The sequence below is a fragment of the Culicoides brevitarsis genome, chromosome 1 (genome assembly GCF_036172545.1).
Source record: "Culicoides brevitarsis isolate CSIRO-B50_1 chromosome 1, AGI_CSIRO_Cbre_v1, whole genome shotgun sequence".
Lineage (NCBI taxonomy): Eukaryota > Metazoa > Arthropoda > Insecta > Diptera > Ceratopogonidae > Culicoides > Culicoides brevitarsis.
In genome coordinates, this window is record NC_087085.1 from 15,538,145 (window position 1) to 15,559,451 (window position 21,307).

The following is a 21,307-nucleotide window of genomic DNA, read 5'->3' on the forward strand; positions in this document are numbered from 1 at the left end:
CCCTGTAGACGCGAACGATATTGCACAAGTTAATTGCGCAATCACAAAAGGTGATCCTCCTTTCGAAATTATTTGGAAAAAAGATGGTAGAAAACTAGATTCTAATGATGGAATTATCATTTTACGAAGTGGACAAAGGCTGAGTATTTTAAATATTGAATCAGCTCAAGCGAGACATGCAGGAAATTATACATGCTCGGTGAAATCTCAAGCTGGAATTATCGAGTACAGTGCTGAACTGCATGTTTCTGGTACAAATTTTGATCTCAAAAGATTTTTTTAGCAGTTTTTATTATTTAAATTATTTTTTATTTGTTGAAAAACTTCGCTGCCCGTTAAAAAAAATATTTTTTCTTCAGTTTTACCTCAAATAACTCACTTTGAGTTCGATAATCCGGTTGATATGAATGACATGGCAATGATTAGTTGTGCCATTTCTCGCGGAGATCCCCCTTTTGAAATAATTTGGAAGAAAGATGATCGCAGATTAGACTCCAACGACGGGATTTTAATTACCAGAAGTGGTCAAAGGTTGAGTATTCTCAATATTGAGTCGGTTAAAGCGAGACATGCGGGAAATTATACTTGTCAAGTCAAGTCACAAGCTGGCATCATTGAGTATAGTGCTGAATTACATGTGACTGGTTAGAAATTTCTTCGAAAAAAATATTTTTTTATCATTTATTTTTTTGAAAAACCTTTTTTCGCTGCACATTTTTGATTTTTAATTGCAACGATTTCAGTACTTCCCCAACTCTCCAAGTTTGAATTTGAAAATCCAGTTGATAAAAATGGGATTGCGACAGTTAGTTGCGCTATTACTCAAGGCGATCCGCCTTTTGAGATGTTTTGGAAGAAAGATGGGCGCCGAATTGACTCTAATGATGGAGTTTTAATACTCAGAAGTGGACAAAGATTGAGTATTTTGAACATTGAGTCAGTTCAATCGCGTCACGCAGGAAATTATACTTGCGTTGTGAAATCACAAGCTGGATTGATTGAACATTCAGCTGAACTTTTTGTTAATGGTACTTTTAATTTTACGTTAAAAGTTCAAAAAAGTAATTTTTTATGATTTTTTGATCCCCTGTACGAGAAAACGCTGCACCGAAATATTTTTTTTTCCCTTTAAAATCTTAAAAATTTTATATTGTCAGTCATGCCAACAATATCTCTCACTGAGTTCGATGATCCAATTGACGCTGGCGGCTCTGCCAGTTCGATGTGTAATGTCAAAGGAGATCCCCCCTTCGAAATTTATTGGAAAAAAGACGGCTTGAAAATAGATTCCTTCAATAACGGGATTTTAATTACCAGAAGTGGGCAACGTTTGAGTTTATTGAACATTGAATCCTCTCAACCTCGTCATGCTGGAAATTATACATGCGTTGTCAAATCTCAAGCTGGCATGATCGAAGAAACAACTCAATTGAGAGTTAATGGTACCTAAAAAAAATATTCATCAAATAATTTTAATTTTTGTTGTAAATTTATTTTTTTACCCAAAAAAAAAGTCGCTGCACCAAATTTTTAAAAAATATTTTCATTTTAAGTTCCCGCGACAATAACTCCATTCGATTTTGGTGATCCAGTCGATGCAACTGGATCTGCGACGATAATTTGTAGTGTTGCTAAAGGTGATGGGCCATTCGATATTCATTTTACCCAAAATGGACGAAAACTTGACTCGAACGATGGCATTCTCATAACAAGAAGTGGCTCAAAAATGGCAATGCTTTATATTGAGTCCGTTCAACCGCGACATGCTGGCGAATATGAATGCATCGTCAAGTCACAAGCTGGAATTATTAAACATGCATCTACGTTGCGCGTTAATGGTAGCGCCATTTTTGCTAAAAATATTAAAAAATAATTTTAAATTGATTCGTATTTCATATGATTTCTTTAAAAATTTTATTTTTTTTTTACCAAAGTCCTTCCCCATATCGTTCCCTTCTCCTTTGGCGATGAAATTCTGAATGAGGGAGATACCGCCGTTGTTACTTGTGTAGCGGCAAAAGGTGATACCCCAATAGGGCTTATGTTTTATCACAATGGAAACTTGATAAATGATGATGAAAACGTATTTGTCACGAAAGGAGCAAAAGTTGCTACTCTAAATATTGAGTACTTACGTGCTGAACATCAAGGAAATTATACTTGTCGAGCCTCAAACCGCGCTGGTCAAGTAGAATACACGGCTGAATTGAATATCAACGGTTAATAATATTCGAAATAATTGCATGCAAAAATTATTTTTAAGGTTTTAACCCTTTTCCTCATCCTTTGAACCCTAAAAAGCTTTTGCTGAACCGTTTTTTTGACATTTTTCTCAGTTCTTCCACAAATTATCCCATTTGAGTTTGAAAATCCAATCGATGCGAATGACATTGCGATGGTTAATTGCGCCATATTACGAGGCGATCCCCCATTTGAGATTTCTTGGAAGAAAGATGGTCGAAAGTTAGACTCAAATGATGGAGTTTTAATAACAAGAAGTGGTCAAAGACTCAGCATTTTAAATATTGAATCAGTTCAAGCGCGTCATGCAGGAAACTACACTTGCTCCGTAAAATCTCAAGCAGGAATTATCGAAAGAACTGCTGAATTGCATGTTACTGGTACCTGAAATTCAGAAAAAAATAATTTTTAGTAGATTTTTATTATTATTATTTCAATTGAATCCCAAAAATTACCTTTTTTCGCTGAAAACCTTTTAAAAAAATCATAATTTTCAAGTCCCCGCAACAATTGCTCCGTTTGATTTCGGTGATCCCGTTGATGCCACTGGATCTGCGAGTATTATGTGTAATGTAGCAAAAGGTGACGGTCCATTTGACATTCATTTCACGTTAAATGGACACAAAGTCGACTCCAACGATGGTATTTTGGTAACAAGAAGTGGTTCAAAAATGGCAATGCTTTATATTGAGTCCGTTCAACCGCGACATGCTGGCGAATATGAATGCATTGTCAAATCGCAAGCGGGAATTATTAAACATTCTTCAATGTTGCGCGTTAATGGTACTTCAAAAACTGAAATTTAACAAATTTTAGCATGTTTTCTTTAATTTTATTGAAAAATTGATTTTTACCTTGATTTATTTTTTTACCAAAATAGTCCTTCCACACATTCTTCCTTTCACTTTCGGTGATGAGATTCCAAATCAAGGTGATACCGTTTCCGTATCTTGCATCGCCTCCAAGGGTGATGTTCCAATCGGTCTTACTTTTTACCATAATGGAGTCCCAGTTATCGACGATAATGGAATTACAATAACAAAAAGTGCTAAAATTGCCGTTTTAAGTATTGAATCGTTACGTGCCGAACATCGTGGAAATTATACTTGCAAAGCATCGAATCGTGCTGGTCAAGTTCAGTTCTCGACTGAATTGAATATTAATGGTCATTGAATTTTCTACAAAATATTTATAGAAAATTTTATTATTTTTATTTTAATTTTTTCCCGAAAATCACGTTGCACCGTTAATTTTTACAAAATTTCTCGTTAGTTCTTCCAAACATCCTTCCATTCACCTTTGGCGATGAAATTCCGAATGAAGGTGATACGGCATTTGTGTCTTGTGTGGCTTCCAAGGGCGATACTCCCATCGGATTAACGTTTTATCACAATGACAGACCAATAATTGACGATTATGGAATGAGCGTGTCAAAAAGCGCGAAAATTGCAACTCTCACAATCGAGTCTTTGCGTGCCGAACATCAAGGAAATTACACTTGTCGTGCGTCAAATCGTGCTGGACAAGTTGAATATTCTGCGGAATTGAATATTAATGGTTATTTTTCACATTTTTAAAAAAATCTTCGTATTTTAATTATTTTTTCCTTCAAAAAAAATCTACGCTGCACCGTACTTCAACGATTTTCCTTAAACTCTGTCCTTATTTTTGTCTATATTATTTTGCTTTAACATCTTTCCTTCTTATTTAACTTCAAATTTAAATTTTACATCAAAAGTGGCTCCAACAATCATGCCTTTCACATTTGGCGAGGACTCATTTAGTCCCGGCGATAGTACCGGCGTTCAGTGTATCGTGACTAAAGGAGATAGCCCCGTGACAATTGGGTGGCTTTTTAACAATGAAACACTCAAAAATGGCCAAAACGGCGTCAATATCATAAATATTTCCGCAAAAACGAGTCTACTAAATATCGCATCGATAAATGACATGAACAGAGGCGTGTATGTTTGTCAGGCAAAGAATCTCGCTGGAATTGCAGAAAATGGATCAGAACTCAAAGTTAATGGTACACAAAAAACAACATTTACAGAACAACATCTAATTATTTTTAATTTTTATTCCAAAAAAAAATTTTTATTAATTTTTATTTATTATTTTTTCTCCCAAAAAAAAATATTAAAACCTCACTGCACCCAAAAATCACAACAATTTTATATATTTAAATGTTTGCACCAAAAAAAAAATTTCTCACAACAACAAAAATTTCATGTTTTTCACACAAACACACACAGTGCTGCCATCGGTGATCCCATTTTCGTATAACGAAGAAATAAATTTGGGTGATTCCATTGAGCTTATTTGTCAAGTGAAGGGTGACTTGCAAGGCTTACAGATTTCATGGAGCTTCCATGGCTTGAATGACAAAAACAAACTTTTAGGACAAATTAAAACTAGCAAAATTTCGGCAAAATCTAGTCTTTTGCTAATACCGCAAGCAACCATCCATCATAGTGGCGTTTACACATGCAATGCTAAAAATTGGGCAGGCAAAACGCACTATTCGACCAATATAACTGTGAACGGTAAAAATGATGCTTGATTAACTAAAAAATTAGGCAGAATGAGCAAATGTTGATGCATGATGGTCCGTTGATTGAAAAAAAAAACTTGACTAACCCGCTTTGTATCTTGCACTGACATCCGACCAAGTGGTTTTGGTTCGCTTTTAGTTATAGATTTCTCTTTTTTCCTTTAAGCCCCTCCAAAAATTCTCAATTTTGAATTTGGCGAAGAGCCATCGAATTTCCAAGATTCCGCTTCGGTTCAATGTACCGTTATTTCTGGCGATAATCCTGTTTATTTGCGATTTTTGTTGAACGGCGAGGTAATTCAAGATGATGGGAGTAAAAAATTTAGCGGGATTTATACGACAAATGTTGGTAAACGGACAATGGTGTTGACAATTGACTCAGTATCAGACAACCATCGGGGAAATTACACGTGCGAAGCGTCAAATGCTGCTGGTGTCGCTCGGCATTCAGCAATTTTGAATGTTAATGGTACCTAAAAATTAGGAAAATTACTAGATTTTTAATGTTTTAGATTTTTTTTTGGTTTAAAAATTATTTTAATTTTGAATCCTGTATCCTTTTGTATGAAAACAGTCCTTCCACATATTCTTCCGCTCACGTTTGGAGACGAAATTTTGAATGAAGGTGACACAGCGTCAGTATCTTGTCTCGCTGCAAAGGGCGATATGCCCATCGGTTTGACATTTTATCACAACGGAGAACCTGTAATCGACGAAAATGGCATAACCGTGTTAAAAAGTCCAAAAATGATCGCTTTAACGATCGAAAATCTTCGTGCCGAACATCAAGGAAATTATACTTGCAGAGCTTCGAATCGAGCGGGACAAGTTGAATACTCAGCTGAACTAAACATTAATGGTTAATTTTATTTAAAATCACGAAAAACGTTTTTAAGTAGATTTTTCAACCCCTTAAATTCCTTTTTCCTTTCCTAAAAAAAAATCAAAGCACCGTTAAAATAAATTTTTTCGTCAGTTCTTCCACATATCTTACCCTTTTCCTTCGGAGATGAAATTTTAAATGAAGGTGATACCGCGCTCGTCTCTTGTGTGGCTGCAAAAGGTGATGTCCCAATCGGACTAACATTTTATCACAACGGAAAACCAGTAATTGACGATAATGGGATGACAGTAATAAAAAGTGCTAAAACCGCCACGTTGAGTATTGAGTCGTTACGGGCTCATCATCAAGGAAATTATACGTGTCAAGCCTCAAATCGGGCTGGACAAGCTGAGTTTTCGACGCAATTGAATATTAATGGTTAATTTTTACTTCGAAATTGAACTTTTAGCAATTTTTCGAATTTTTTTAACAAATTTATATTTAATTTCCATCCTGTTCGCTGTACCAACTAAAATATTTTAATTTTTGACACATTTAGTCCTTCCACACATCCTTCCATTCTCGTTTGGCGAAGAAACTTTGAATGAAGGTGATACAGCGTCAGTTTCATGCGTTGCTACAAAAGGCGATATGCCCATTGGCTTGACTTTTTATCATAATAACGTACCAGTAATTGACGAAAATGGAGTTTCTATCATAAAAGCTGCGAAAATGATCGCTTTAACGATTGAAAATGTTCGCGCAGAACATCAGGGCAATTATACGTGCCGAGCGTCGAATCGTGCTGGACAAGCTGAATATACTGCTGAATTAAATATTAATGGTCATTTTTTGAAAATTTTAATTTTTTGTAGTTTTTAAGATTTTTACCTATAATTTTATCCTCAAAACCCTTTCGTTGCATTTCTTGATAACGCCTTTTCTTGGTTAGTTCTTCCACATATTTTGCCATTTTCATTCGGTGACGAGATTCCCAATGAAGGCGATGCTGCGGCAATTCAATGTTTAGCGTCGAAAGGTGATACTCCAATTGGACTCGTTTTTTACCATAACGGAATTCCGGTAAGCGAAGAAAATGGAGTTTCAGTGTCAAAAAGTGCAAAAATGGCAACATTGTCAATCGAATATTTGCGAGCTGAACATCAAGGAAATTACACTTGTCGAGCCTCAAATAGAGCGGGACAAGTCGAATATTCTGCAGTTTTGAATATTAATGGTTAATCCTTAAAAATTTTTCATTAATTGCCAATTAAGTGTTTTTGTAGAATTTTTATTTTAATTTTTTTACCTTAATTTTTGACCTCCTCTCTCAACTTTTGTATCAAACAGTCCTTCCGCACATTCTTCCGTTTGATTTTGGCGATGAAATTCCAAACGAAGGTGATACCGCTCTCGTTTCGTGTGTGGCTTCCAAAGGTGATGCTCCCATTGGACTCACTTTTTATCACAACGGCATTCCAGTTATTGACGAAAATGGAATGATTGTCACAAAAACTTCAAAAACAATTTCTTTAGCGATCGAAGCATTGCGTGCCGATCATCAGGGCAACTATACTTGTCGTGCTTCGAATCGTGCTGGACAAGTTGAATACTCGGCTGAACTGAATATCAATGGTTAATGCTTAAAAAATCGTTTTTTCAGACCTATTTAATTTAAAATTTTAGTTTTATCCTTAAATATCCTTAAAAAATCAAAAGAGCTGCTGCCGTTTAGAAAACGAACCTTTTTTGAACCAAAATTTCTTCTTATAGTACTTCCGCATATCCTTCCATTCTCCTTCGGTGATGAGATTTTGAATGAAGGAGATGGTGCCGCCATTCAATGTTATGCCTCAAAGGGTGACGGTCCCATTGGACTGAATTTTTATCACAATAACCAACTAATTATTGACGAAAATGACGTTTCCATAACAAAAAGTGCCAAATCCATATCACTCGCAATCGACTATTTACGTGCCGAACATCAAGGCAATTACACTTGCAGAGCCTCAAATAGAGCTGGACAGACTGAATATACAGCAGAACTGAATATTAACGGTTAATAAAATTCGTTTCGGGTTTTTTCTTGTACTTGGTTTTGAGGTTTTCAGAAACTTTCCTTAAAATATTTCAACCTAACTTTCCTTTTCCTTGGTATCCTAACAAAAAAATATCGCTGCACCCATTTTTCAAAAATAAAATTTAAAAAAAAATCGAATTTTCTCACCAGTTTTACCTCACATCCTGCCATTTTCCTTCGGCGAGGAGATTCTTAACGAAGGCGACGCCGCAATGATTCAATGTTTCGCCTCAAAGGGAGATACTCCGATCGGACTTACTTTTTACCATAACGGAAGTCCCGTAATTGACGAAAATGACATTACTGTAACGAAAAATGCAAAATCCATATCATTAACTATCGATTACTTGCGAGCCGAACATCAGGGAAATTATACTTGCAGAGCTTCGAATCGAGCGGGACAAGTTGAATATTCAGCTGAATTGAATATTAATGGTTAATGACTCAAAAAAATTTTTTTTTGCGTGTTTTTTGTAATTTTTTTTTAATTCCCTTCCTTCATCCCAAAGCTGCAAAATTTTTATCGTTCTTAATTTTCTTCAGTTTTACCTCACATCCTTCCATTCTCCTTCGGCGACGAGATTTTAAATGAAGGTGATACGGCAGCTGTTCAATGTTTAGCTGCCAAAGGTGATACTCCCATGGGTCTTACGTTTTATCATAATGGCAGGCCAGTTAATGATGAAAATGACGTTTCTGTGATCAAAAGTGCAAAAACAATTTCTTTGACTATTGAGTCATTACGTGCGGAGCATCAAGGAAATTACACGTGTCAAGCATCAAATAGAGCAGGCCAAGTCGAATACACAGCTGAATTGCTTATTAATGGTCATTATATAGAAAAATCATGAATTAACTGCATGAAATTTGTTAGTTTTACCATTTCATCGATTCCAACACCCACGAAAAAAGCTGCACTGTGATGATTTTTTCAAAGCACCTCGCTTATTTCACATTTTTTTCGTTTTTAGTTCTTCCACATATTCTTCCGTTTACTTTTGGGGACGAAACTTTAAATGAAGGAGACACAGTTTCCGTTCAATGCATCGCCGCAAAAGGCGATACCCCCATCGGACTCACTTTTTACCACAATAACAAGCCCGTAATCGACGAAAATGGCATGACCGTGTCAAAAAGTTCAAAAATAGCAACTCTGACAATTGAATATTTACGCGCCGAACATCAAGGAAATTATTCTTGTCGAGCTTCGAACCGGGCTGGACAGGCAGAGTTCTCTACGTTGCTCAATATTAATGGTTATTTCTTTAAATATTTGTCGTTATTTAAATTTTTTGTTTAATTTTTCCCTCAAATTAATTTTTTGAACCCAATTTTTTAAAGTTCCTCCAAAAATCCTTGGTTTCGACTTTGGCGAAGATCCCTCAAATTTCGCTGATTCTGTGGGAATTCAATGCACCGCTACCGGTGATACGCCCATCTACCTTCGTTACTTGCTAAATGGAGAAGTAATTCACGACGACGACACTTTTTCCGGCATTTCGATCGTTAAACTCGGAAAACGTAGTTTAGCACTGAATATTGACTCAATTTCCGACAATCATCGTGGAAATTATACTTGCGAAGCATCAAACGCTGCTGGTGTCGCTCGTTATTCGGCAGTTTTGAATGTTAATGGTACAAATTTGAGTCGTCAGGATTTTTTTTCGTTAATTTTATCTTAAGTTTTAGTCCAATTTTGATTTTAAATTTTAATCCCGTTGACATTTTTCCCAGTACCTGTAACGCTGGCAGCCTTTAACACTGCCACGGAACCCCTCAAAACCGACGATTACTTCCAACTTTCGTGCACCGTCATTTCCGGCGACTATCCTTACACGTTCAAGTGGTTTTTTCGTGGGCGTCCCATTTATTACAATAAACATGCAAAAGTGACGCAAATTAATCGTCGCAGTAGCAATTTAGTGATTGAAGCTGTGAGCGACAAAGATGCCGGAGAGTACGAATGCCGTGTTAGCAATCGAGGAGGCATTTCCCGTGTCAAGACCGAATTGATTGTCAAGGGTACTTTTGCTCTTCTGAAAATTTTTCCTAATCCGAAAATTAATCAAGCTTTAGAAACCACAAAATGGAAATGGGCTTACAAGACAGTCTAGAAAAATTAAAACTAATTTTAAATTTTTTTTTGCTAAACACAAGCTACTAACATCCGTGGTTTCGGTTTAGTAATAGATTTTTTTTAAATTCTTTCTTGCACGAATCCGATGATGATGATAGTTCCGCTAAGATTGGCACCTTTTAACTTTGACGGACAACCGATTTATCTGGGGGAATATTTTCAACTAGTTTGCACGATTATTGCTGGCGACTTGGAAAATGTGGCGTTAACGTGGATGTTTCAGAACGAAACGTTGACGGAAAATAACGATCGCAATATTTTAATTGAGAAAAATCGCAGAAGTAGCACTTTGAGTATTGATGCTGTGCAGGGAAGAGATGCAGGGGAATATACTTGTGTGGGTCGCAATAAGGCGGGGGTTGTGACGTCTACGACGAATTTGATAATTAAGGGTAATTTTTTTGAGAGTGATCTTCCAAGTTTGACTTTTCCCCCGGAGAAATTTCGCTGCGATCGTTTTTTTCGTGATTTTTTATGAAAAAAAAAAGTTTTTTTAATTGGAATTAATTTTTTCGGATTTCAGTTCCTCCTAAATTATCGCCTCTTCCCGACTTGAGTGAACCATTGTTCATGGATGAGTTTTTCCAAATTTACTGTTCCGTGTTGCATGGCGATTTTCCCATTTCTTTCACGTGGCTCCATAACAACGAAACGATTTTCGGTTCTGAAAATGTAAAAATTGAATTTACGAAACGTAGCAGTATTTTGAGCATTGAGTCAGTAAATGGTGAAGATGCTGGAATTTATACTTGCGTTGCCTCCAATCGTGCCGGAGCTACTAATTTATCGTCGACTCTCATTGTTAAAGGTTCATTAAAGGAAAAATTTGACGTTTTTGATTCTTTTAATTTTTCATAAATGTTAATTTTAATAAAAAAATTCCTTACCCTTCCTTAATTTTTTTTCGAATAGTTGCACCAAAAGTCTCCCTCGTGGCATCAGCTGCCAATCCTTTCTACGTGGATGACTTTGTTCAGTTCATTTGTTCCGCGAACGGCGACATGCCAATCAGATTTGAGTGGGGTTTCAATAATGAGTCGATTAGTGTGTTGGACAATATCAAAATCGATGGAACGCGTCGTTCGAGCACGTTGACTATCGATGCCGTTGAGGCAGATAACGTTGGAACGTATCATTGCACAGCCACAAATAAAGGCGGAAAAGAGACTTCTAGCTCAGAATTGATTGTGAAGGGTGTGTTTGATCCCAATCTTTCATTTTTTGTTAATTTCTTTTTATTTTCATTTAATTTTTTCCGATTAAAATCTAAAAAAGGTGTCTTCGCAGCATTTCTCTCAAAAAAAAAAAAATCTGGTATCACCGAACGACTTTTTTCAAAAATTTCAAAAGTTCCAAGAAAAAAAATCAAACGGTGCAGCGAAATTTCCCAATCCTCAAAATCCCGTATTTTTCTTTTATTTGTTTTTCGTAGATCTATCATTTGTTGGTTTATTTTCAAGTAGATTTTTAGAATTGATACAGATATTAAAAAGGTATTTGCTATAAATTTTGAAAAAACGACGACTAAAGAAAGTGACGATTTTTAATAATTTTTTGCACAAATAATATTTATTAAATAACGATTTGCACAAATTTTAATGCTGTCTTTAATTAAACAAAAAAAAAACACTGCACTGTACCATATTATAGCAAGTACTGAATGTATATAAAAATATGTGTATTAACAATTGAATTAATAAAATTGATAGTAAAATGTTCTTTTTTGCATGTTTAACGTTTTACTAACAATTTTTAACTCAAGAGGTTATTTTTTAGTTGTTTATTTATTAATTTGTCACCTCCCTTACTAACATCCTTTTATTTATGGTTTTGGATTAGAATTTTTTGGTTTTTTATGATTTGAATAATTTTAAGGCTGAAAGGATAAACGGAAGTGATTTGAAATATAATTGCCTCCGTTTGATTCTTGAACCGTTTTTTAAAGGATTTGCTCATTTGATTGCTTTTTGTGTGACTTTAACACGCCTGTTTTATGCGAAAATATTAATTTTAGTCAAATGAGCAAGTTTTTTAGTGATAAAAATGCATAAATTATAAAATTTGTTAAGAATTTTTGAAAAATTTCATTAAAATTAAAAATTTTCAAGCTAAAAATTAAAATTATTTAATTGAATTTATGCATTTTTGGACAGAAAATGAGAAATTTTGGTAACAAAATGAGATTTTTTTGATAAAAATTTTAAAATTAAATAAAATTATTCATTTTGTTACTTTTGAAGCTGCATGATTCTTTGAAAAAAACTTTAATGGAACATATTTTTATACAATGTTCTGTCTCCATTTAAGTTTTTATATCCAAAAATTCTCATTTTTTGCTAATTCAAGACGGTTACAGCCACAAAAAAAATTAAAAGACCCTTGAATCGTATTCTAACGTGATTTTTTCTCTTTTCTTCAACTTTTGTTGAACTACAGTACCCCCAAGATGGATTCTTGAACCCACTGACAAAGCCTTTGCTCAAGGTTCAAACTCCAAAGTTGAATGCAAAGCCGATGGATTCCCCAAACCACAAATTACATGGAAGAAAGCTGTTGGTAAGTACCATTTTTCTTGATTTTTATGAAAAAAAAATCTTAAACAATTCAATTTTTCAAAGGCGACACACCTGGGGAATACAAGGATTTGCGTCAAAATGAAACGACAATTCGCGTTGATGATGGAGGCGCCTTGTTAATCGAAAACATTCAAAAAACCAATGAAGGATACTATTTGTGCGAAGCCATTAACGGTATCGGATCTGGATTGAGTGCCGTTATCTTGATTAGTGTTCAAGCTCCGCCAGAATTTTCGGAGAAATTACGCAACCAAACTGCCCGACGTGGTGAACCTGCGGTCTTACAATGCGAAGCAAAGGGCGAAAAGCCAATCGGCATCTTGTGGAACATGAATAACATTCGTTTGGACCCCAAATCGGACAATCGTTACACAATTCGTGAAGAAATCTTGCAAGATGGCGTCATGTCGAGCTTATCCATCAAACGTACGGAACGTGCTGACTCTGCGTTGTTTACTTGCATGGCTACGAACGCTTTTGGCAGCGATGACACAAGTATCAACATGATAATTCAAGAAGTTCCCGAAATGCCGTATGCCTTGAAGGTCTTGGACAAATCTGGCAGAACTATCTCACTCAGTTGGGCGAAACCCTATGACGGAAATTCACCAATTAAGCGTTATTTGATTGAATTTAAGCGCATGAGAGGCAGCTGGGACACCGATATTGATCGCGTTATCGTACCAGGTCACACAAACGAAGCACAAGTACAGAAATTGAGCCCCGCAACGACTTACAACATCCGCATCGTCGCTGAAAACGAAATTGGCGTCTCAGATTCGTCTGAAGTTGTTACAATTATCACGGCGGAAGAAGCTCCCTCTGGCAAACCACAAAATATCAAGATTGAACCGATGAATCAGACAGCGTTGCTCGTTACATGGAAGCCTCCATTGAAAAATGACTGGAATGGCGAACTCCAAGGATACTATGTCGGACACAAACTCAGCTCAAGTAACTCTTCGTTCATTTACGAGACTGTCAGTTTCCAACAAGATGGCGAAAATAAGGAACACAGCTTGGAAATCACGAATCTCAAGACTTACACGCAATATTCGGTTGTTATTCAGGCATACAATAAGATTGGCGCAGGACCTGTCAGTGATGAAGAACGACAATATACAGCGGAAGGCACGCCAGATCAACCTCCAAGTGACACAAGTTGCACAACATTGACTTCGCAAACGATTCGTGTCTCATGGGTCAGTCCTCCATTGGAATCAGCAAATGGCGTTATCAAGGGATACAAAGTTGTTTATGCTCCAAGCGAATTATGGCATGGTAAGTTCCTCTAAAATGACAAAAATTGTAAAAATTTATAAATTATTGAATTTTTTGGTGAAATTCAATTCAAAATTTTAAATTTTCTTGATTTTTGGTAAATTAATTGTGGTAAATTATTAAATTTTTGACTGATTTTTTCAGGGGGAAAAATAAAAAAAAAAAAAATATTTGAAATATTTTTTGAAATTAATTTCAAAACGTTTAATATTTTTTGAAATGGATTTTTTTAAATTTTTTCATTTTAGGAAAACTTTTAAGTTCAAATTTTAAATTTTTTCTAAAATTAAATAAATTTTGAAATTTTTGTTAAACAAAAAATATTTAGATTTTTTTATTTATTTTAAAAAATTGTATTGTTTTGATTTTATTGTTTTCCATATTTAGTATTTTAAAAAAATCAAGTGAAAATAATTTTAAAAAAAAATTTTACAATGCTCGATATCTTTTAGAAGTCTATGAAATTAAAAACTTTTTAATTTAAAAAGGTAAATTGATAAAATATTAATTTTAAAATTATTTCACAGACGATAAGAACAAGGATTACAAGAAAACCGCTTCAAGTGACACAGTTTTGCATGGTTTGAAGAAATACACAAACTACACAATGCAAGTTCTCGCACAAACTTCGGGAGGCGATGGTGTTCGATCTGCTCCTATTCACTGTCAAACCGAACAAGATGGTAATTTTTCTACAAATCTTATGAAAAAACTTTTTAAAACCAATTTTTCTTCTTTCAACAGTTCCTGAAGCCCCAACTGCCGTAAAAGCCCTTGCAATGTCCGGCGGAGCGATTCTCGTGTCATGGCGTCAACCTGCCAACCCGAACGGTATCATCCTCCAATACACGGTCTACGTCAAGAGTACCAAAGATGGCGAAACCAAGAGTCACAAAGTTCCTGCCTACCAAATGAGTTACGAAGCCGCTGCCCTCGACAAAGATCAACCCTACGAATTCTGGGTAACTGCCAGCACAATAATTGGCGAAGGACAATCATCGAAGAGCATTGTTGCGATGCCCAGCGAAAAAGTACCTGCCAAAATTGCATCGTTCGACGAAACCATAACTGCCACGTTTAAGGAAGATGTCAAGCTCGAGTGTCAAGCTGTTGGTGTCCCAACGCCCGATATCACGTGGAAGATTCGCGGATCAGAATTTGTGCCATCAGATCGAATTCGTCAGTTGCCCGAAGGGTCGTTGTACATCAAGAATGTCATTCGACAGGATAGCGGAGAATATACTTGCACTGCCGAAAATTCCATTGCCAAGGATTCAATAACGCACAAATTGATTGTTTTGGCGCCGCCACAATCGCCCATCTTGACATTGACTTCGACCACGACGGATGCGTTAACGTTGAAATTGAAACCGCATGATGGAGATATGGCTCCGTTACATGGATACACGTTGCATTACAAGCCTGAATTTGGAGAATGGGAAACGATTGATGTTGCGTTAGATGCCCCCAAATATACTGTCGATAATTTGTATTGCGGATCACGGTATCAAGTGTACTCGACTGCTTATAATTCCATTGGCGCCGGCGAGCCTTCGGACATTTTGAATACACGCACAAAGGGATCCAAACCAATTTTGCCAGACAAAACGCGATTCATTGAGGTTTCATCGAATTCTATTACTCTTCATTTGCCCTCATGGAAAGATGGAGGTTGTCGTATGTCACATTTCGTCGTTGAACACAAACGAAAGTAAGATTTTTTTTTTTTTTTTTTTGTCATTACCTAAAATAATTCAAAAATTAATTTAAGAAAAAAATAATTTTAACAAATAAATAATTTTAAAAAATTAATTTAAATATTTAATTTAAAAAATTTAATTTTAAAAAATAATTTAATTTAATTTCATTTTAATTTAATAAATAATTTAATAAATTTTTGATTTAATTTATTATTTTAATTAAAAAATTAATTAAAATATTTAAACAAAAAATTAAAAAAAATAAATAAATATAAAATAAATTAAAAAAAATTAATTATTTATTTTAAAAAATAATTTAATTTAATTGATTTTAATTAAAATTTTAATATATAATTTAATATAATATAATATAATTTATTATATAATATAATTTTATTAAAACGAAAAAAATTTATTTATTTCAAATTATAAATTAATTTTCAATTCAATAATTTAAATTAATTTAATTTCAGGGAACAAACCGAATGGAACCAAATCTCCAACAACGTCAAGCCAGGCGGCAATTTCGTCGTACTTGATCTCGAACCCGCAACATGGTACAATCTACGTGTCACTGCTCACAACAGTGCAGGTTTCACAGTAGCTGAATACGAATTTGCTACATTAACTGCAACCGGTGGTAAGTACTTTTTTGCATGTTGTTAAAAAGTTTGAAAAAATGAACAAATTTTTGAACATTGAACACACGCACACAATTTTTCTTTTGTTTGCTTTTGATTCACACTCAATACACACAAAAAAAGAAATGTTCAATGAAAAAATTTGACTGCCTTTGCTGATTTCATTACCATGAAACGCACAATCACACATGTACAATACGACGACACAAGTTTTTTTTTTCTTTTTTATTATGAAATTTTGGTTGATTTTGAGTTTTTTCTTTAGAATAGACAGTTTTTTGATAGAACTAGAATGTTTTCTTGGTGTTATTTACATAGAAATAGATACTGATAGTTGATAGAAGTTTTCTCGTGTGCCATATTTTTCATTAAATGTATTAAAATTTTCAGTTCCATACTTGAAAAAATATTTAAAAAATTAAAAATGAAAAATTTAATACATTTTGTCAGCACCTTTAATGTTTTCTCCCCAAAATTCTCACTCAAAGTCACCTTTTGTCACACTTTTCATACAAAACACATTTTTTTATCCTTTCAATCACTGAAGATTTTTCATCTTTTTTTGATGAGAAACCTTCCCTTATAAAATTTTTTCTCTATCTTTCTTTGTTTTTCCTAAAAATTTTTTTTTCTTTTAAACCAAAAAAAAAGTGTGTTAGGTTTTTGTGGTTTGTTTGATTTTTTCTCCTATTATTTTGCTTCACTTTTTGTTTTAATTTGCTTTATCATACATTTTTTGTACATTCGGAAGTTAACATTTTTTATTAAAAAAAAATAAATAAAAAATGTCAACTTCCTCCTCATACTTTTTACAAATTAAAATTAAACAGTACACAAAATGATGTCAAAGAGTGAAAAAAAATCCTTAATTGTCTTCCGAAATCTGTATACTTCCGTTGTTAGAATGTCTCTGAAACAACCTATTATTTTTTGTTTGTGTAAAAAAAAATATATAAAATTCGAGAAAATTTTTAAAAATATATGTTTAGAAAATTAATTAATTTATTTTAAAGAAAAGTATAAATTTCTATGTTAAAACACCTGAAGGAAATTTATTGGGCCTTAAATTAATTAAATTATATTTGAGTTTTATCTGTTCAATTTTTCTTAATTTTTCCATCATCTATCATCATCATATACTTCACACATACTTCAATACGATGCGAAAAAAATTTGAAAACATTTTTCGTGCGACGCTGCCTAATTTTGACTCACCTGGCTGAATGTTCGCGATATTTTTTTTTATAACCACCGATGAATGTTGAATTAGTTAAATTTGATTAAATTTGATGAAAATTTTTGATTTTATTTTAATTCGTTTATCATTATATTGCTACATCACCTATAAATACAAAATATAACTGTTAGTTGTTGCTAATATGAATGATAAAACTTAAATTTAAATATTTCTTGTTTCTTTAAAAAAAAATTTAAATAAATATATTTTTAATGTAAAACCAAACTAAATACTCACAATCATATTTATGAAGTTTTTATGTTTCAACTAGTTCCCTTTTTTGTTTGGCATCCCATTCAATTTTTTTCAACCATTAATTAATTTTTTTCTATTAATTTTCAAACTGATTAATTAAAGTAAAAGTTAAAATATTGTGAATAATTTAATAAAAAAATATGAAAAGGGACCTGTAAATAGTTAGTGCAAACAAACATTTTTTTCTCGATTGGTTGTTTCAGGGACCATTGCACCCTCACTTAGTATTCCCGATTTAACCGCTGAGGACACTATTCGTTTGATTCTGTCTAACTTGAATCTGTTGGTACCCACCGTAGTAGCTGTCCTTGTAATTATAATCTTCATTATTGTCATCTGTGTACTGCGTAGCAAAGGCAACAATATGAAAGGTATATATGACAAATGTTAACCAAATTCCATCCTCTTCGCCACTTTGACTAGGTACAATTGCGCCAGCGATTGAAATTCATCAGCCGGGCATGCGTGGCTACATGCCCTGGATACCCGAATGGCTCGATCTCAACGTGATGGTGCCGCTAATTGCGACAATTATTGTCGTGACGGTCGGCATTCTCGTCATTTGCGTGGCATTTACACGAAGACGCGGCGACGACATGCGAAACGGACCCAAAGATGTCTACTGTAGGTTACACTGGCGCTACTAATCCATTTCGAAATTTCTCTTTCAGAAGTCTCATCTTCTTTTAAACCTTTAAAACTAACTTTTAATGATTTTTTTCGTAGACGACGTCGTTTATAATCAATCAATGGGAGGCCCAGGCGCGACAACTATCGACAAACGTCGTCCCGATTTACGCGATGAACTTGGATATATTGCACCACCAAATCGCAAACTTCCTCCCGTACCTGGCTCGAACTACAACACGTGTGATCGCATCAAACGAGGAACTGTCATAAGTAAGTGTCGCTCTGAAAAAAAATTAACTGCGATTAATTGCAATTAAACGTCACAAAAACCGCTACTAAGGTTAAGGTTTCAATTCCTAATAGAATTAGATGCATGCTTCAATTCTCTATTTATTAATGCAAGCAATTAGTATTTTTTTTTCGTAAAATTATTTTGATTTATTTTAAAAATTTTATTCTATGTACCTACCTACCCTACACAAAATTATAATTTTTTATGTGAAAAAAAAATTAAATATGTGTAAAAAAAGGTCGCAGTATGAGATCTGCGAACTCGACATGGGACCCAAGAAAACCAATTTATGAAGAATTACGCGATGCCCCGCCAGTTCCAAAGCGTTTCAAGGATTACGGAGCCAAAGAATGTTTCCATCCTCATCAGCCAGGTATTTTTTGTCGTTTTTTTTTTGGTAGATTTTTAGTTGCATGGATTTTCGTTTTGATTATTTTTTTGTAGAATTTTTAAATTTTTACTAAGAAATTGCGGGAAATTTAATAAAATTAGAGAAAAGTAATTTTAAAATTTATTTAATTATTTTTTTTAGTCAAAAATATATTTAAAAAATTAATTTAAAAAAGAAATTATTTATTTTAAAAATTTATCAACTCTTAAAATATCTGAAGGATTTTTTTTAATTATTAAAATTATTTTTAATTTTTATTTAATTAAAAATACAATTTAATAAAATTTAAATAAAATTTAATAAAAAAATTATAAATTATTGTTTTATTAAAAAAAATAATAATTTTAATATAAAATTAAAAAAAAAATTAAAATTACTTTTATTTTATATTTTAAATTTCCCTTAATTTTCATTAGATTTGTTTTTTTTGATTTTTTAAATAATTTTTAGTTTTTAATTATATTGCATGGTATTTTTATATAAAATTAATATTAAAACTAACAAATAACTCGTAAAATAAGGATATTAAAGTGTGGCAATAACACCTCTAGTTAAAAAATTGAAGGTTAGTGATCAACGTAGCAAGTAATTAATAAAAACTTTTATGTAAAATCACTTTCCTGTTGCTTTTGTAATGTTCAAACATAATAAAATGACGTTTGATGCACCAAACTAACACGTAACTAATAAAAATTTTGACTAACAGCAAGTTTCTTCATACGTTGATTGAATAAATTCTTTAAAAAATTATTTTTTTCTTACTTTTTTTTCACTCAGGCATGGAAGATGAAATCTGTCCTTATGCCACTTTCCATTTGCTCGGCTTCCGCGAAGAAATGGATCCCACAAAAGCCATGAACTTCCAAACGTTCCCCCATCAAAACGGTAACATGGGCACAATGGGCCCCAACGGAAGCATGCCAATGCCGGGACACGTTCATTCTCGCTCCGGCTCTCAATCAATGGTAAGTATCCTTTGTGCACAAAAGTGCACAGCGCCCCCCATAAAAAAAAGAAATCTATAATTCAGTTAATCGAGCAGCCCCGCGGAAACCGATATGCACGCAAGAATAGCCAAGGAGGACAAAGCTCTATCTACCAACCGGCACCGGAATACGATGATCCAGCAAACTGCGCTGAAGAGGATCAATATGTAACTTCTTTTATTATTTTATTTTTAATTTTTAAATAAGATTTTTTTTTGGAACGTAAAAAAGTGTTCGAAAAGTTTTTTTTTATCGAACTCTTTTAATACAATTTCCTTAATTTTTTAACAAAATTTCTAAAAAAAATTATTTTTTATCATTAGCGTCGCTACACTCGCGTTAATGGAGGAGGCTCAATGTACGGCGGACCCGAATATGACGATCCAGCCAACTGCGCTGAGGAAGATCAATACCAATCGCAATATGGAGGATCTTATGGACGACCATACGATCACTATGGCTCACGAGGCTCTATTGGTAATCTTAACCAAGGTAAGATTTTTTGAATTTTTCAATAAATTTCCATTTTAATCGTGATTTTTTTTAGGATCTGCTCGTAATTTGCAAAATGGTTCTCCTGAACCTCCCCCACCCCCGCCAAGAAACCACGACGCTAGTTCATCATTCAATGATTCCAAAGAAAGCAACGAAATTTCCGAAGCCGAATGTGATAGAGATAATGGACCTCGAGGAAATTATGGCGGTAAGTGAATTTTCTCGTCTTTCATGCTTCTTATTGTACTTCAAAATTACCGAGCTACAAGAATCATGTTCCAAATTGACTAAAATCCGTCTTCTCCCTTACTTTTCTTGTCTTTACCTCGTTATAGACGATACTGAGGGTGAGTTGAGATCATCAAAACTGCCTTGATCCGTATTAGAGAACGTCTCATCCGAAACATTTTTCCAATGAAATATTATTTCTCGCAACAGTTTTTATGATTGTTTCACAATTTTTACCCATTTTACGTCTCTCATCACTCAACTCATTAGTTTTCCTCACGTGATTCTTAATTTTTGTCAAGTCGTTCGTTATGAACCGTTTATTTTCTCATGAAATTGATTCATCCTCATCCAACGTCAACCGAAAATGCTCACCATAATCATCATTTTTTATATATTTTGCATGTTTATGTGTGTTTTTTTTTATAAAATTTTATGTTTTAACAATTAATAACAAAACATTCAATATTTTTTAGATTTTTTTTTCTGTGTCATTAGCAATAAAACTTCATTGCATGTCATTCGCGACCAAAAAATTTTCAAAATTCATTTAAAAAAAAATATTTTATTGATTTATCGAAATCGCTTTTTAAAGTTCATTCATCTGCTTCCATTTAAAAAAAAATATAAAAAATCGAAAAAAAAATAATGTTAGTAACAAAATAATCTTGGATCATCGTGTAACACATGCACGATCAAATATCATTCAAATCATCTCCCGAAATAGTTTAATTATTTATTTTCATCCAAGTTATTGATT

General features: G+C 33.8%; 1 protein-coding gene across 1 annotated transcript in view; it reads left to right on the top strand.

Moving 5' to 3' along the window:
* LOC134827704 (cell adhesion molecule Dscam1) overlaps window positions 1-21,307 on the top strand; it is a 52,392-nt gene that overhangs the window by 29,676 nt on the left and 1,409 nt on the right. Inside the window, exons 9-22 of the mRNA XM_063840469.1 lie at window positions 5,370-5,654; window positions 12,272-12,391; window positions 12,454-13,692; window positions 14,220-14,375; window positions 14,437-15,403; window positions 15,866-16,032; window positions 17,729-17,896; window positions 17,949-18,149; window positions 18,252-18,425; window positions 18,686-18,820; window positions 19,616-19,803; window positions 19,881-19,991; window positions 20,148-20,316; window positions 20,372-20,527. Of these exons, the coding sequence (XP_063696539.1) occupies window positions 5,370-5,654; window positions 12,272-12,391; window positions 12,454-13,692; window positions 14,220-14,375; window positions 14,437-15,403; window positions 15,866-16,032; window positions 17,729-17,896; window positions 17,949-18,149; window positions 18,252-18,425; window positions 18,686-18,820; window positions 19,616-19,803; window positions 19,881-19,991; window positions 20,148-20,316; window positions 20,372-20,527 (4,236 nt within the window). The remainder of the gene's footprint in view (window positions 1-5,369; window positions 5,655-12,271; window positions 12,392-12,453; window positions 13,693-14,219; window positions 14,376-14,436; window positions 15,404-15,865; window positions 16,033-17,728; window positions 17,897-17,948; window positions 18,150-18,251; window positions 18,426-18,685; window positions 18,821-19,615; window positions 19,804-19,880; window positions 19,992-20,147; window positions 20,317-20,371; window positions 20,528-21,307) is intronic.